General features: G+C 49.6%; 1 protein-coding gene across 4 annotated transcripts in view; it reads right to left on the minus strand.

Moving 5' to 3' along the window:
* Positions 1-4,091, minus strand: part of Nhsl2 (NHS like 2) — a 73,610-nt gene extending 69,519 nt beyond the window's left edge. For all 4 annotated transcript variants that reach the window (XM_023707112.1, XM_023707111.1, XM_023707110.1 and 1 more), the window contains exon 1: positions 3,658-4,091. In XM_023707112.1, the coding sequence (XP_023562880.1) occupies positions 3,658-3,700 (43 nt within the window). In that variant the 5' untranslated portion in view covers positions 3,701-4,091. The remainder of the gene's footprint in view (positions 1-3,657) is intronic.
* Between the last annotated feature and the right edge of the window lie 12,179 nt (positions 4,092-16,270).

Raw genomic sequence — 16,270 nt, forward strand, 5'->3', positions numbered from 1 at the left:
AACCAATAAAATTGAAGGACCTAAATTTGTAGCAAATTCTGTAGCAGTTAAAGTTAAGCTGCTATAGTGAAGTACTGGGCATTCTCAATACTTGAATAATGGAACATGTACACAGGGAAACATAGCATTGCACTTTAAGCACTGTACTATAAGTGAAAATGCAATGTCTTCAATAAATATTTAAATTGGCACCAAAAAAAAGGAGAAGGAGGAGAAGGAGAAGGAGAAAAAGAAGAGGAGGAGGAGGAGGAGGAGGAGGAGGAGGAGGAGGAGACAGAGGGGGACAAGAGGATGGATCTCTTGCAGTTGGGAAGTGGTCCAAGGGAACAAGGGCGAGGGGTGAGGAGGAGGGGAAGCAAAATAGGAAGAATAAAGATGTGCTGTGTACAGGAACGTGATCACCTCAGTGACTGTAAACACTATAGGCCTTAAATGAGTAAAATTAATAACACCAATGAGAATGAAAAATTAGGTGCAGAAACTGGAGGAGGAGGTGGAGGAGGAGAGAGAGGAGGAGGGGATTAGAAAAAAAAAGAAACAAGCTGTGGTATGCACATGTACCCACTCCTCAAGATGACTGTAAATTGCATGAAATGAAAATATATACTAATAAAAATAGAAAAGAAATTGTTAAGGCCAGGCTGTGAAATACAATGGAAACAGAAAAGAGTAATTAAATTCTATGTAGATACTGTCTTCTGCCCATGTCTTTCAGCCTGATGCCCACTCTAACTTTGTCTGGAAGATTAGCAAACATAATAGCGGTTGAAGAATAGTGCCACAATGAGATGTTTTCCTTGGTGCAATGAAAAATCTGGGAAGACCTTCATTTTTCTCACCATGTAATTCAATATTCTTTATAGCTGTACCATGTACCATTAGAATCACCTTGGGGTCCCCTCCCTGCCACTCTGCTGACTGTGAAAGGCTGGTAAACAGTAAAAGGAACTGCACATGTGGCTGTTATTACCACTCTGACACTCTGTCCTTGGGCTCTGGAGCAAGAGCTTGGCCCAGTGAAGATTCCCAAACCTGACACTGTGGCAAACACACACTGGTGAAGTAGCAGCAGGGTTGAACACAGCACATGGGCAGGGGGTTTAGGGTTGGCATTCTAGGGGACAGACATGGAAAGAAGAGTAAAGCTTGTTGCTTTAGTACTGCTCCCAGCAGCTGTTATCTATGAGGGAGAAGAGAAGAGAGTATGGGAGAGGCTAGCCCATGAAGCCTGAGAGCAGAGACACCTACTGGAAACCCAAACTATCAGCCTGTTATGGCCGCATGTGCCTGTGACCCTTACTACTCAGGGGATGGAGGCAGGAAGATTACAAGTTCAAGGCAAACCTGCACAACTTAGAGCCTGTCTCAAAATAAAACAAAATGGGCTGGGAATGTAGCTTAGTAGTAGAGGGCTTGCCTAGCACAAGACCCTGAGTTCAACCCCTAGCATTATCAAACAGAAAAAGAAAAGAAACTCAAACTACTAGGCTGGGCTCCTCAGCTAGGGGCAAAAATTGAGGCATGCCTGGGACCTAGGTGATGGGCAGTGTGGAAACAGCCTGCCAAGGGTTCAAGTGCTTACAAAAGTAACCCAAGGAAAATAAGAGAGGTGAGCCTACCAGAACTGCTCCAAAGGGTGGTACCAACTCAACCAGGGACATCCTGGGCCTGGGCCAAGCAACCTGGCTTTGGAGTTTGATAGGCCTGGGTTCAACCTGGTTCTGTCACTTCCCATCTAAGTATGCCTTTGAGTGATCACTTAAATCCTCCGACCCCAGGCTCCTGGCTGGAGCATAATGACTGACCTCAAAGGACTGCAGTGACAGCCCCAATGCTTTGACTGCAGGGCCTGCTACTTCACTTGCCCTCATTGCCCCCTCCCACCTCCATGGCACACTAGACCTCTGGCAATGTGTTATCTCTTTGCCCTGCCCCAGACTCACAGCTTGTCTCCCTGGACCCCATCTGCCTAATGCCTGTCTGTACCAGGCACTCTACTAATCCCAGCAATGGGGTCAAGAAGCTGAGGAAGAGAAAGCTGAGGGACACATTCTGGAGGGCTGCAAAATCTCTTTCACTGACAGACAGGGGGGATGGTGGGTGATCTGCAGTGGGGGCTGGCCAAGCAGCCTGGCCATCTCACTGGAGCAAGAGGCAGCTCTGGCCTCTCCCAGTTGCAGCTGAGCTCAGTTGGCAGAGAACAAAGACCAGACTCTCCTCTCCCGGGGTGTTAGAAGGCGGTGCCTCCTGCAAGTCCCTCCATAAAAGCTACGAGGTTAAATATAGCCCTTTCCAGTTGTCTAGGACATAGATTTATGAAATGTCAGAGCTGCACCGGAGTGAGAAATGATCTTATCTCTGCTCTGTTTTTAGAGTAGAAAGGAGGTAATACAGAAGACAAAGAAATGAGGACTTTCAGCCTGGGCAACGGGAGGCCACTGGAGGCTGTGGAGGGGCCTGGCGTGTTTGGTAAAGGCTTTCTGGCTGCAGGGTGGAGAGGGAGCTGCAGAGTGGGAGGAGGGACCCTGAACAGGGAGGGAAACAAAGACACCCAGACCAGGGGAGGAGGCTGTCTTTCCCCCTAGGTGAGGGCAGTCCCTCCTCCTCTGGCCCACTGTCATAGTACACTGTCTCCTCCAGGGCACCCATGTGGCCAAAGGTTCCCAGAACTTTCACGCCCTTCAAGGCCAGCCACCACATCCATGAGGAGAATGCTGGAAAGTTCCTCTTTGTTCAAAAGTGCCAGCCTTGCCACCCGAGGCCCCACTCAGACCTTGTCCACTCACTCCACCCATGACAGCCCAACAGAGACTTGAAGACCCTTCTCCATGCCAAACAGCACCCAGTCCACTCAGGACTTTATTTTCACTTTCATTATGCTGCTTTTGCAATTTTGTGAGGTTAGAAATGCCTTTGAGAGTGCTTCTGACATAAAGAGCCAAGTAGAACCCTGAGATACCAAACAGTAGCTTCCCACAGGTTTTCAGGTAGAGAGATACAGTATCACCTCCCCCACCCTGTCCCTCACACAGAAGTCAGAGGAGGGTTCTGGTGTGGCATATGACCCTGGACTTCATTGTGTCTTCAGGCCAGGAAGTCCAGCTCAAAGTGAGACTTGAAAGAACTTGGTCTGTCAGTAACAACCTGTGCACAGAGCGAGGCACTCTGCCCCTGCCTTTCCCAGATACCATGTTTGGGAATTGCCCAAACCAATTAGCCATTTTGGCAGGAATCCTGGAGGTGGGTGAAACCCCAAGATTGATCCAGAGACATCTGAGGAACAAGGCCTCAGAATCTATGGCAAGTTAACCCAACGAAAGTAGGAGATGAACAAGCACAGGTACATGCACATGTGTACACACACACACACACACACACACACACACACACACACACTTTCTCAGTCACTTTTACTCTCCCTTCAGGATTCTAGAATATCAGGGCTGGGATGTGGTCAGATCCACCCTCCCAACTCCCAAAACCATCCCTTCGTACAGCATCTTTCCCAAGCGGCATCTTGCCCTCTCTGTGTACCCCAAGCACTAGGGGACCCGCTGAGGCACAGCTCTGACTACAGAAAGCTCCTCCCTCACCACGAACCCCAGTTCCTTCCCTTCTCCCCTTTACTGCGCACATGGCCCTCCTCGCCCAACTCACCTCCCCGGGTCCAGAAGAGGGTGAGAGACTCAGCTCTTTCCATCCTAGTGGTGTGGAAAATCAAGGCTCTATCTCCAGCCAGTCCTCATGCAACAGAGAAGCATGTGGTGGTCCACCCTGGGGTCAGGGAGCCAAGGGGATCCCCACTGGTGCAAACCCTGCCCCCAGGATGCTCAGCAGGGTGCCCAGGGCCTCTTCCTGAGCCCCATTTCCTAGCACTCCGGCTGAGTCCGCCTTTGCCCAGTGAAGTTGTCCCCAAGCAGCCCAGCTCAGGGAAAGCAACTCAGGCTTCAAAGAGCGAGTTCCCTTTCTGTCGCTCTGTCTCTCACACCCTATCCTCCACCCACAGCCCCACCAGTCCTGGCCCCCAAGCACAGCAGACCAGTGAGGACCGCTCTCTGAGACTTGGGCTTGCCTTCTCTCTAAGAAAGGTTCTCAGCCAAAGCCCCGAGTCAGAGCAGCATTGAGGGCTGACCTCCTCTCAGCTGCTGTCCTGCAGTGAGGGGAAATGAACAGGAACTGGCTGTCTGAGTCAGCGCCCCTGGTCTATTGTCACTGTTCGGGCCCCTTCCTTCCCAGAGGAGAGACGTGCACAGAGATAGGCCTTGTTTTGTGCAGGTCTCTCTTGCACACTAGTCTCTCTGGGCCTAGAACAAGTCTGTGAACTATGGCTCGATGCAACTCACTTCAGTTTCTCCAACTCCTATGAACACCTACTCGACAGGGTCAGAAATGTCATCTTATCCCTATCATTCTTGCCATGCACAGAGGAGGTAAGGACAAGTGGGCCCATTTAACAGAAGAGTAAACTGAGGTTCCAGAAGGGGCAGGACCTGCTGAAGACCCGATGGTTCAAGCTAAGGAGACTTGGAGTCCAAGCTAGCTGTCCATGGCATCAGGAGGCACCTCTAGTCTCCCCCACTTATTGCTTCTCTCACCCCTATTCTGACCAGTGGGGCACACATTCCAGCAAAGCTTATTTCTCAGAGCACAAAGCGTGAGACAACTGCTGGCTTTCAAACACAACTTGTCCGAATTTGTTTCTGTGTGTTCCAAAGGACAAGGATCCAGAAAACAAGTCAAACCTACCACAAGCTGGTTGCAAATGGACTCTTTTGTTGGTCAGTAAGAAACAGCCATCCTGGTGAGGTGAGCGCGGTCAGGGCCTGAGCCTATGCCCAGCAATGGTTTTCTCATCAGAAGGGAGGCATCGCTAGCTCTTGCCCACAGAGTGGCAAGAGATCCAGCGTGAGCTTTGCCCTCTCTTCTGTGTCTGCCAGAGCCAGGGAAGCAGCTTTGTGTGAAGGAATTAGAGGGCTCCCTGGGGAAGCCCCGCGTTGATGACTTTCAACTTTTTGAGGTCAAGGCTAGGCTTTTTAGTCTCCCATCTTCAGGACACATTTGCACAGCCTGGGACAACAGTCATGGCAGAAAGACTGATGCAAAATCTCCAGACAGGGTGAATACACTGTGTCCCTGAGGTTGGGACAGGGTCAGTTTCTAGGGGCAATGAATGGTTCATAACATTCTAAAAGGTCGGCAGGGTAGGGCCTGAGCAGAAACTTTCTTTCAGCAACATCAAGGAGGTGACCTTGACAAAGGTGGCTTCACAGAGGCCACACAACAGCAGGTTAAGGAGGGGAATGGGAGGAGATGGAGACATCTCTTAGGAAGGCTGGCTGTGGTTAGAGAGGAAGAAGCTAGGAGCCAAGCTGGCGGCAGAGGCAGAGTTACAGATGAATCCAATGTTTCTTAGCACAGGAGAAGTACTGTGTGTTTTCAAGTTCAGGACCTTCTTTGAAAACCACCCTGCAGGCTGGACTTCATCTCAAACCAATGAAACCACAGCTTGTAAAGTGTGGAGCCCAGGCACTGTTGTTGTTTTAAATCTCCCTAGGTTGAGAATCATAACCCTAAATCTTGGGAGACTCTGAAAGTCAGTCTTAAAGATCATTCAGTGTAGAGGACAAAGGCAGAATGACCATCTTATATACTACCCCATGGCAGTTTAGAGCCTAAGACTACAGACTTGGGAGTCTTGGGGAACTCAGGGCTGTAGATCAGTTACATAATCAACATATTCTAATATATAGAACCCCTTTAGGAAATAATAACATCTGGCCTGGTGGTGCATGCTTGTAATCCCAGGACTAGGGAGGCTGAGGCAGGAGGGTTGCCATAAATTCAAGGCCAGCCTGGGCCACATAGTGAGTCCAGGCTAGCCTGGACTGCATAGTGAAACCCTGAATCAAAGCACAAAACAAAACAAAAAAGGAAATAACAAAAGCATAGGGCAGGGGAGATGGCTCAGTAGAATAAGCGCTTCCCTGGCAAGTGCAAGGGCCTGAGTTCAATCCCTGGTTCTGTCAAAAAAATAAAAAAATAAAAGCACATATATCATAAATGACTATGTGGACTGAATGGGTTAACATGCACAAAGTGTCTACCTGGCTCAAGAGAAGCTGGACTGGAGCAGGCTGTGTGCCTGGCATGTCTCCTTTTGCCTTGCTGACACACAAGACAGTCCAGCCCTCCACTGAAAGCTCATGACGGCCTCCCTTCTACAATGTTGCTGGCCCTCCCCAGGGTGGGGACCTCTCACTGGCTCTGCCTTCCAGCCTGCTTCATACAAGCCTGGGCTCAAGTTTGTCATTCTCTTCTCCAGTGACTTCACACCCAAAGTCCCCCTGGGCTGGGACTGGCTATTATTGCTGTGACAGAAGCTACCATCACATGTGGCCAGAGACACTGATCGGGACACAATGACTTCACAAATTATACTCCAGTGATATTTGTCTTTCATTCCCCCAACTTAGGTTTTGGGGTTCTTTTGGCTGATGACAAGGTAAACTATTGTCCCTGGCTGTGGAACCAGTTGGGGTAAGTTTCATAACACAGCCTTCATATTTGAGGTGCTGGAGGCCTGCAGCTGGTGGGAGGAAAGGAGGAGCTGTCTTTATCCTGAAACCCAGTAGTGTGACCTAGATCATTGAGTGTTACTTGCTATGTAAGAGATCCCAACCTGTGCAACTTTGTTCCCTGCCCTGAGGAGATAGATAGCTCCTGTCCCTCAAACACCCAGGAAAGAAGAGGAACTGATGACAGAAACAAAGTTTAAAGTAGAGGTTTAGAAAGACACTTTCTGTGCAGGTTGGGGTAGTCAAGAGTCTAGGAGAGGAGCCAGGCATGGTGGCAGCCACCTGCAATCCCAGCTCTCGGAAGCCTGAGGCAGGAAGATCACTGGGAGTTCAAGGCCACCCTGGTCTACATAGTGATTTCAAGGCCAGCCTGAACTACATAGTGAGACTGCAATGTTAAACTGTGGGGCAGGGACAGAAGGGTGAAGAGTACAGTCTGTAAAGTAAGAAATCCCCAAAACTAGATTCCAGAAGCAGAAGCAAGTTCCCAAATGCTCTGAGAGTCTCAAGTGATAGCAGTGGCAGCTCCCACACACCCCTTGCTCACCACATGGTTGTTTATGTAGTAGGGACAGAGCAGGGGGTCTGAATGTCTGATAGGAGCAGAATGCTAGACTTGCTGTCTGCCTTTTATCTCGTGTGCCCTGGGGGCTGCAGCAGTCCTTTCTCTAGGCACCCGAGGAGCATCCCCATCCCAGCCCCAAGAAAAATTCATAGAGGTAGCTCTGCACCACCCTTTCCAATGCTACAAGCAGGACACAGAAAACACATTCCACCCAAATGGGAAGTCTTAATGTGTTAATCAGGAGCCCCATCTTGCTATTGGGACCCTAGATTTTTTTTTATATATTTAGGACAGGGTCTACAGAGTGTACAGAGTCTCACTGCATAGATCGGACTCAGTGATCCTCCTCTGTTCAGCCTCCCAAGCCCTGGGATTACAGGTGCACACCACCATGCCCAGTCTTAATTGCTATCTCAGTGCACCCCAGGGGCAGGGCCAGCACGGCACTCTGGGACCCCAGCTGCTGCGCTCTGCCTAAGCATGCACTTTAGTCTGCTAAGCTGTCTGGCCAGCCCTAGATTGGCTCTTAAAATAAAAAATCCGCTTTTGAGAAAAACAAAGGTTTCACCCAAGCCCATTGACTCTAGGAATGCTGAGGAGTCCAGGCTGCCATGGCCATCTGTGTACAGGAACCCCACTGGGGCCAGCCTGCTGGTCTTCTCAAGCACCATGTTGGGCTCTTTTCAATGGAAGAGCCCTGCCTGGTTTCTCCCAGTTTGATAATGGTTACAGAGCCACGGCTATGTGGCCCAGGATATCTCTACCATTGTGGTGAGCAAATCCCAGAGGTCACAAGGACAATTCTAGGGCATTGGTGACAGCAGTGGTGAGAGAGGCAGCTGCACTGTTGTTCACATTAATCACTGTAGCTAGGTGACCCTGGGAATGTTACCTCGCCTCTATGGGCCTATAAATTGAAAGGTTTATAGGACATGGGGAATTTCCAAGTGTACATCTTACCTTTATTAAAATATCTGGGTTCCCCATCACCACAGAAATAATAACATATTACAATCCGGTACAATGCAATGCAATACAATACAATACCTGGTTCCAATACAATCAAGCCAAAAGGGCTGTTTTCTCCATGAAAAACTTCAATGTTGACATGCAGAAATAAGGATAGTCATGGCCATACATGTACGCCACATTCATTGTAGATCTCCTTCATGCCATCCTCACCCCCACTGGGACTAGGAGACCCCTAGAGAGCCCTGAGGCTCCTAAGTGATGATGGTGGCAGCTCCCGTGTACTCCCTGCTTCCTGACTAGCAATGCTTTGGATCTGCACCTCCTCCCATCTTTTCCAGCATCCTGTGTGGGAGGCGCTGACCACAGGGGCAGTGGGAGCTCTGAGGTCACTTGCCTAGCCTGGTCAGCTGAGAACCCAAGTAGCTGTGGAGGTCTTCACCACATTCTGTAGCAGTCATTCTAACTCTTCCCCATGAAGTTTAAGCATTTTAGAGGAGAAGAACTCATAACATTTTCCTAATTATTCCCTCTTCAAGGCTAAAACCAGAAAGCTTCAGTGGCTTAATCAAATTTCAATGACACTGCGGTGCTCAGAGAAGACAAGGTAGCTGCCACTTGAAGCCACCTAGCAGCACAGGCTCATTCTGGCATTGTTGTCAACTGAGCAGGGCACAGTGCTGAAAAGCACCAGTACTGGTCTATTTTTAGTTGGTATCATAACGTTCCCAAGGATGGGAAGTGTATAAAGAAAGGGGTTTATTTAGCTCCCAGCTGTGGAGGCTGAAAGTCCAATTGGGTGTCCCCATCTGTTTGGCCTCTGGTGAGGCCCTCCTTGGCTGTGCTATCACATGGTGGGTGGCATCACAGCAGCAGCAGCATGTGCAAGAGCACTAGCTCACAGGGTAAGAAAGGAACCAGTGGGATGCAGGGGCCAGGCTTGCTCTTGTGGGAACCAACTGGCAACCCACAAGAACCATGCTAATTCTCCTAAGGCCATGTCCCCAGTAAGCTGAGCACCTTCATGGGGCCTCACTTCTACAGCTTCCACCCCCTCGATACTGCCACACTACAGACCAAGCTTTCAGCGCAGGAAGCTTTTGGGGGACTCTCACGCCATATCCAAACCATAGCAGCACTAACGCTTTCATTTCAAATACTCATGTACATAGAGCAATAAGCTTCACACTGTGCAGCATTTTACACCTCAGGAGCTCCTTTAAAGTGTCACAGATGGAGCTGGTGTGGTGACATGACACCTGTATTGCCAGCAGTTGCAGTGCCAGAGGCAGGAAAATCCCTTGAACCTAGGAGTTGGAGACCAACCTGGGCAACATAGTGAGACCCTCTCCCTTACAAACAAACAAACATTCTAGATTCTTTGTTCCTGACTACAGCCTTGAAAAGCAGTTGTAAGGCAATTTATTATTATATTCACACAGAGGTGAAGAAACTGAGATAAAAGGGATGAAGGAACCTCCTCCAAAGGGCCAATGTAGTGGGGCTTGCATTTCAATGAACTCACATTTCAATGTGGGGCATTCTCTCCACATTCCACAGCCTCTCTTCATACCTTCTGGCTGCTTCTTTCCATAAAGAAAGGTACCTAATTTTTGAGATAGGATCTCACTATGTAGCTCAGGTTGGCCTTGAATTCACTATGTAGTCTGGGCTGGCCTCCAATTCCCAGCAATCCTCCTGTCTCAGCCTCCTGAGGGATGGAGTTACACTTGTGCGCCACCACACCTGGTAAGATAACTTTTTGCATTGACGTCCTTCATACGTGTTAGCTGGCTCAGAGAAATAACATGATTTGATCCTTCATTTTGACAGAATGATCTGCTACTGTAATTTTTCTATATGTTAATGATTTTTACTGTGCTTTTCTACAAACAATATTAATAGAAATCTAAAGGAAAGAAAAATTCCGCAAACTTGCTACCCACAATCGATTAAGTTGATTTTTTTCACAATTCCCTCCCTATTCATCTTCTTCTTTTTTTGTGTGTGTGTTTACTACAGTGTCTGCAGGGTCTACAGAGTCTCACTACACAGATCGGACTTGTAGCGATCCTCCTGTTTTCAGCCTCCCAAGTGCCGGGATTACAGGTGCGTGCCACCACACCCAGTCTCAATCGCTGTCTCAGCATGCCCCAGGGGGTGGGACTGGCACATCAAGGCATGATGGGGATTGAATCCTGGTCCCTGTGTTCTGCCTAAGCAAGTGCTTTACTTTGCTCAACTATCTGGCCAGCCCTTTCCCTCCCTATTCTTGACCATGTATTTTTTATGGGGGTTTGTATGGCTCAGCATAGAAGCAGTTTTTTTATTGGGTCCTTCTGCATGTTACACCTTCACATAGCATTGTCTGTATTGCAGGGTCTCACTACCCAGATCGTACTCAGAGTGATCCTTCTGTTTTCAGCCACCCACGCGCTGGGATTACAGGTGCATGCCACCACGCCCAGTGTCTTTCGTAGCTTTTTATGCCTGCTTTTATTTCCTTATAGTTCTACCCAGAAAATACAGAAACATGATGGGCTCAACTCTAGGGTCCATGCCTCTACTTCCAATACAACTGTCAGTTGTGGGTGACAAGAAGCACCAGGAAATACCTTACTAGGTAGCCTAGAATCTGAACCTCATTCAAGCCTTCCAATGGACTCATTAATTCTGGTTAGGAATTATGTCTTCAGGAAGGGGGTCCCAGGGGCCAGAGAGATGGCTCAGTAGAATAAGTGCTTCCCTGACAAGTGGAAGGGACTGAGTTCAATCCCCAGTTCTGCCAAAAAAAAAAGAGGAAAGGGGTCCCAGGGGGTGAAGAGCCGGTGGACTCCCTGCTGAGCCTCTGCCACTTTAGTTTCTATCACACTGATCTCAAGGATGGTGAGGATTCAAAAAACTTGTGAAGATGAAAGGGCCAGGTCAACTGCACAGATGCCTTGCAAATTTCAATAAGACGATGCCCTTATTTTGTTTAGGTACAGAGACAGAAAAGTGAACTCATTTTCATCTTGAAACACAGGTCACCTTGCTTTCGGTGCTGGCATGTCTGCTTGGGGGAGGGGGTGTTAGAAGTCAGAACAATGCCGATTCTCTCTGGATCTGAAGCCTCTCTCAACACCTGGTTTAGGCTTACATCCAAAAAGTCTCCCACTTTTCTGCTAGCTCAGGCACCTCCCACCCTAGTTTCTGGGCCCAACACAGAGCTTCTAGAGAGTTCAATTATTCCAACAATACAAACATGCCATCAAACAGACATATGGTGAAACTTCTACCAAGCTGGGCATCACAGTCCTTGTTGCTATAGAGATTTGCTCTCTCCACCAAAATGGAGACACAATCCCCTTCCTCCACCACACCCAGTCTCCAGAGTTACTGTCTCCTGCCACAGCTGCAAAGATGCTGAGGAGCATGTGGCTCAGGCTTGGGAGGCAGACTTATTGGGCTCAACTTCTAGCTCTGCAGATTCCTCATTACCAGACCATAGGGGCAGGTCTCCCTCCAGGTCTCAGTTTTCTCATCTGTAAAATGGTATCAATAATCCCTACCTGGTTGATTGTTTGGGGGATTAAATTGATGGAGGAAAAGTTCTGGAATGTAATAGGATATGACAAATACTGGTTCCCATTTCTTCTCTGTGGGATATGAGTTCAAATAGCTGGCTCCTGCATGCACAGCTATGCACACGCTGGGTAGCGGCGGGAGTACTAGCACGCATTCCTTTCCATGTCACTTGTAGGTCCAGAAGATGAAAGGGCCACACTTGAGAGGTAAGAGGGGCTGTGAGACTTGGAGAGGAATCAGTTTCAACCAATGAGCCTGCCACCCAAGGTTTTCCGGTCTTAAAGCAGCCTGTGTTCTAACTAAGGTGTGCTGGGACTCCACATACAGCGGGAACAGCTGGCGCACCCGGCCGGCTGCCCCCTGTGCTCTCTCAGATGCGCTGGGACTCTTTGGGCTCCAGGCTTGGGGCAAAGGCCCAGTGATTTCCCCATCTGTGATCATCACCACTCTTCCTTATGTGAAAAGCAACTTGAATTGTCTAAAAGTCTTTCTAGCTAGCTCACCCCACAATCTCCTGTGCACATGCTAGTGATCCTCCCAAGGATGACTTACTTGCCTAAGATCATCCTCCAGGTTCACCAGGAAGAAAGAACAGAAGCCGAGACTTCTGAGTCCTGTTCAGCAGTTCTTTCTCACTTTTCAAAGTTGTAGTCTTTGAAGAGCACATATTTAATATGGTAGACCAACATTCAATGACTATAAAAATGACAATATCAGTGCTGCTAAAATGATGCCAAACATACCAAATTACTTCAGAGGAGGGAATGATGAACTCTGATCATTAATTTTGTATGGGAGTAAAGTCAGTCAAGGAAGGTTTCAGAGAGGAGGTGACACCAGATAAGGGTTTTGAACGATGAATAAGACATTGCCCGGAGCAGATAGGGTGTGGAGGCAGCGCTGTGAGCATAGGAAAAGGCTGCTCTCACGCACGGAAATCCTGAATGGCTACGCTAGCAAAACCACAAGTCACTCACATGGCTGGATCATCAAGTTCAAGGTGAGAAGTGACAGCACGTAAAGCTGGAGAAACAGGTGGGATCTGATCACAGAAGGTCTCTGAGTTTCAGTAGGGGACATACACCTTGCCCTAAAAAACTAGTGCTTCCCAAACCTCAAGCAGTGGTGTTAACAGTTTCTCAACCTTGGCCATTTCTGTGCACCACATATGCTACTACCCACTTAATCATTTTATTCACAATGACTTAGTTTTTAAACATCTAACGTTACCCTAATAGAAAATATATGAGAAACCACGAGCTGCATGTGCTCCTTCAGCCTTGTATAACACACATTAAAATATATACAGGACTTTGAAAGGCAGAAAGTTTCCCCTGTGCCAGCCACAAAGGTCCCCTGGGCTACCTGGAATCCACCCCACACCTCAGCAGCAATCTTGATCTCCCATCCCCAGATTAGCACAGCTCATAGCAGGACAGGAGCAGGGAAGGCCACTTTGGTGGCTGTGTCAGGGGTGGCTGGAAGAAGGTCAAAGGGTGAAGAGGCCGGGAGCCACTTCTGGGCAGGAAAGAGTGGTCAAAGGTGTTAACTTCGACACTGGTGTTGGGACAAGAGGAGGGGCAGCAATGCCACAGAGTAAGCCTCAGCAACAAGCAACTGTTGGATGAGTGGAAGGACAGATGATGAGTGTGAAGTGAGCGAGGGAAAAGAGGGAAGGATGAAGCCCAGGTTTCTAGTGTGGGTTATGGGAAAGAAGGAGTGGAAGAACAAATGGAAGAGAGAAAAGGGAGCAAGAAGAGAAGGGTGGCCCAGGATGTGCTCTGCCGAGAGTGAGGTACCCATGGCACGTTTGGACGGATGGAGCAGTTGGCTGGTTAGTCTCAGCAGCGTACTGAGATACAGACAAAACTTAGAGAGGTAGAGTCCTCGGAGAGCAACCAAGACTTCTAAGAGAGAAAAAGGATACAGAGAGGGGACATTTGTACCTAAGGGTGGGCAAAGGAGGCCACACTTTCTTCTTCCATAAACCTTTCCTTGCTCAACCCAAGACAAACCCATGTTCCACAGTCAGGGTGCACCCTCTCTGCAAGAGCATGGGCTGTTGCCTGTGCTTCCCCTTTCCTCTCTTCCTCAACTATCCTATGAGCAGCCTTGGGGAGGGAGGCTAGCCTCCATGTTAGCCCAGTGTGAGTGTCCAACGGGGCTTCTGGGTTGGCACAGGGATGATGAGTGAGCAGAAGCAGCTCTGGGGAAAAGTGAAGGCCAGAAGATGGAAGGCACAGGGAGGGACAAGTGGTCATGAGGAAACTTCCTAGCCTGCCGGAGACACCTCTGCTAGCTACTACCTCCAGGACAATCCTGAGTGCTAGCTGGACTTGAGGATGCAAAGCAACTTCTAAGAAATAAAATGGCAGCCAGTGACTGTCCCAAGTTGTAGTATAAGTGAGGATGGGGAAAGTTGGCCTTAAGATCCTGGAATGGGCTGCACAGAGAATCTCTGTGTAATGCCAGGAGGTCCTGAGCCTCCAGCAGAGAAGCAGGATACTATGAAGTGATGCTTGGGCCATTCACCTAGAAACAGCGACCTTAAAAGGGAATATTACCGAATTCCAAAGAAACTGCAACACCCAGGATCTTTGTCCTTTGGACTAAACTTTGTCCTTGGCTTAGTCCAAAGCACACAGGAGCCCAAATTCAACCCATTTGGGAACTCAAACCGAGCTCTACTCTGACAAGTGGGCCCCAGTTGAGTTTATCTGGCCCGCCAGGTCATCTCAAGTGGCTTTCCAGTAGCTTCTCCCTCTCCTACACCTTGTAGGACCTCCCTTCTAGGACTGTCCCTAGGATTGACTGGTCCTGGCCAACTCCCTACAAAGGCATGGCCAGCCCGAGTCCCCAGAACAAGGCAGAAGCAAGCCTCTGGGACTATGCGTGGTAGTCTTTCAGGAAGACACCAGTGCACTCATAGCCTCCTTATGGTGGACAGGAGTGGACTGGGCAAAACTTTCCCTTCCTTCTTGCTGGCCTGCATGGTAGAAGAAAGCTTTCAAATGGGCACAAAGGAAACTACTGGCTTCTCCAGGACTCCCTGTGAGAAGGAGCTCTGAGAAAAGAGGGCACTATCAAGAAAGAGGGAGGAGGGCACAGAGAGAAGGTGTGTGTGGCTCTACTGCATGAGGCTGAGCCCAGGTAGCAGTGGAAGGTGCTGCTGGGTGGCCAAGGGGAAAGTAGGAGGTAAAGAGTTGGGGTGTGTGGGGGGAGGGTGAATGGGAAAAGAGAAGTTTTTTCCACATAGTTCTTACATTCCCTTGCAGAGGCACACTAGGAAAAGTTGTCTCCAGGTCTGATGGATGTACCGTGAACATCCAGGAAGAAGTTGTTAGGGGAAACTATGCCAGCACCCTTGGGTCCACGTCTGGAGGAGTGCAGGGAGCAAAGCAAGGCACATTCAGGGGTGGGAGGGGAGCAAACTCAAGGCTGGATGCTCCTCTCCTCCATGCAGGGAGAAGAGCTCTGTCAGGGCTGGGGCAGGGAGGTGGGGGGCAGGGCATTACACAGCAAGAAACAGATTTGTCTGGATCATTTTGTGCATGCAGCATATGAGGTAGAGCCAGGAGAGGTGTAGGTGTACATGTGCGGGTGGGGATGGGGGTGGGGGGAGACGAAGGTTTGAATAACAAAGGAGGCTCCTGAAGGCTAAGCTATGCAGGGTTCCAAGACTGCCTACTGGATCCAGGGGGAATGCACAGTCCTAGCAATAAACTTCAGTCACTGGCACATTGCTCACTTCCCTGACACTCCAGCCATCCTCCAGAGGCTACACGGGGTTGCTGGAGATGGAGCCAGCTCCTGCCAGCTCAGGGAGCTCAGACTTATGCAATTCAGCCTGGCATGGGAGCAGGGGAGCTGGGAGTTCACTAGCATCTCCCTCAGGCTTTCTCCCCGCCCACTGCCAGCCCCTGCAAGTCACGCCAAGGGTCAGGGGCCCTGAGCGGGGCAGCAGGAGAGGCCCTGCCTATAGGAGCCCCAGAAAAAGGAGGGAAAGGAAGAGAGTACCTGTTGCTGAATGCATCCTGCTTTGGCTCTTACTCCTCGGTTGCTTGTGGTGAGAGTTGCCCATCATTCTGTTCTGGACTGGCAGCCACGGAGCCGCCGTTGCAGCCTCTTCCTCCTCCTCCTCCTCCTCTTCCTCCTCCTCCCCCTCGTCCTCCTCCTGGTCCTCCCCTCCCCCTCCCCCTCCCCCTCCCCCTTCTCCCCCTCCTCTTCTTCCTCTTAGCCCGTGCTCCTCCCCAGGTGCTTACATCACCTCAGCTTTGCTTCTCAGACACATGGCTTTGCCTAATACCACTTGTGCCACTGGCACAGAATTGTCCAGATCTGACTCTCTCACTTGGACTACAGCCTGCTAGGAGTCTCTCTCTCTCTCTCTCTCTCTCTCTCTCTCTCTCTCTCTCTCTCTCTCCCCCTCACCCTATCTCCCTCTCTCCTTCTCTCCCTCTCCCTCGCCCCTTTCTCTCTCTTCCTCCCTCTCTCTCTGTCTCTCTCTCTTCCTCTTCCCTCTCCCTCCCTCTCTCTCCCTTTCCTCCTCCCCCGTGATAAGTGCTCCACTTAGGTCGAGCAGCCCAGGCTCCAA

The sequence above is a fragment of the Octodon degus genome, unplaced genomic scaffold, assembly GCF_000260255.1.
Source record: "Octodon degus isolate 3935 unplaced genomic scaffold, OctDeg1.0 scaffold00280, whole genome shotgun sequence".
NCBI lineage: Eukaryota > Metazoa > Chordata > Mammalia > Rodentia > Octodontidae > Octodon > Octodon degus.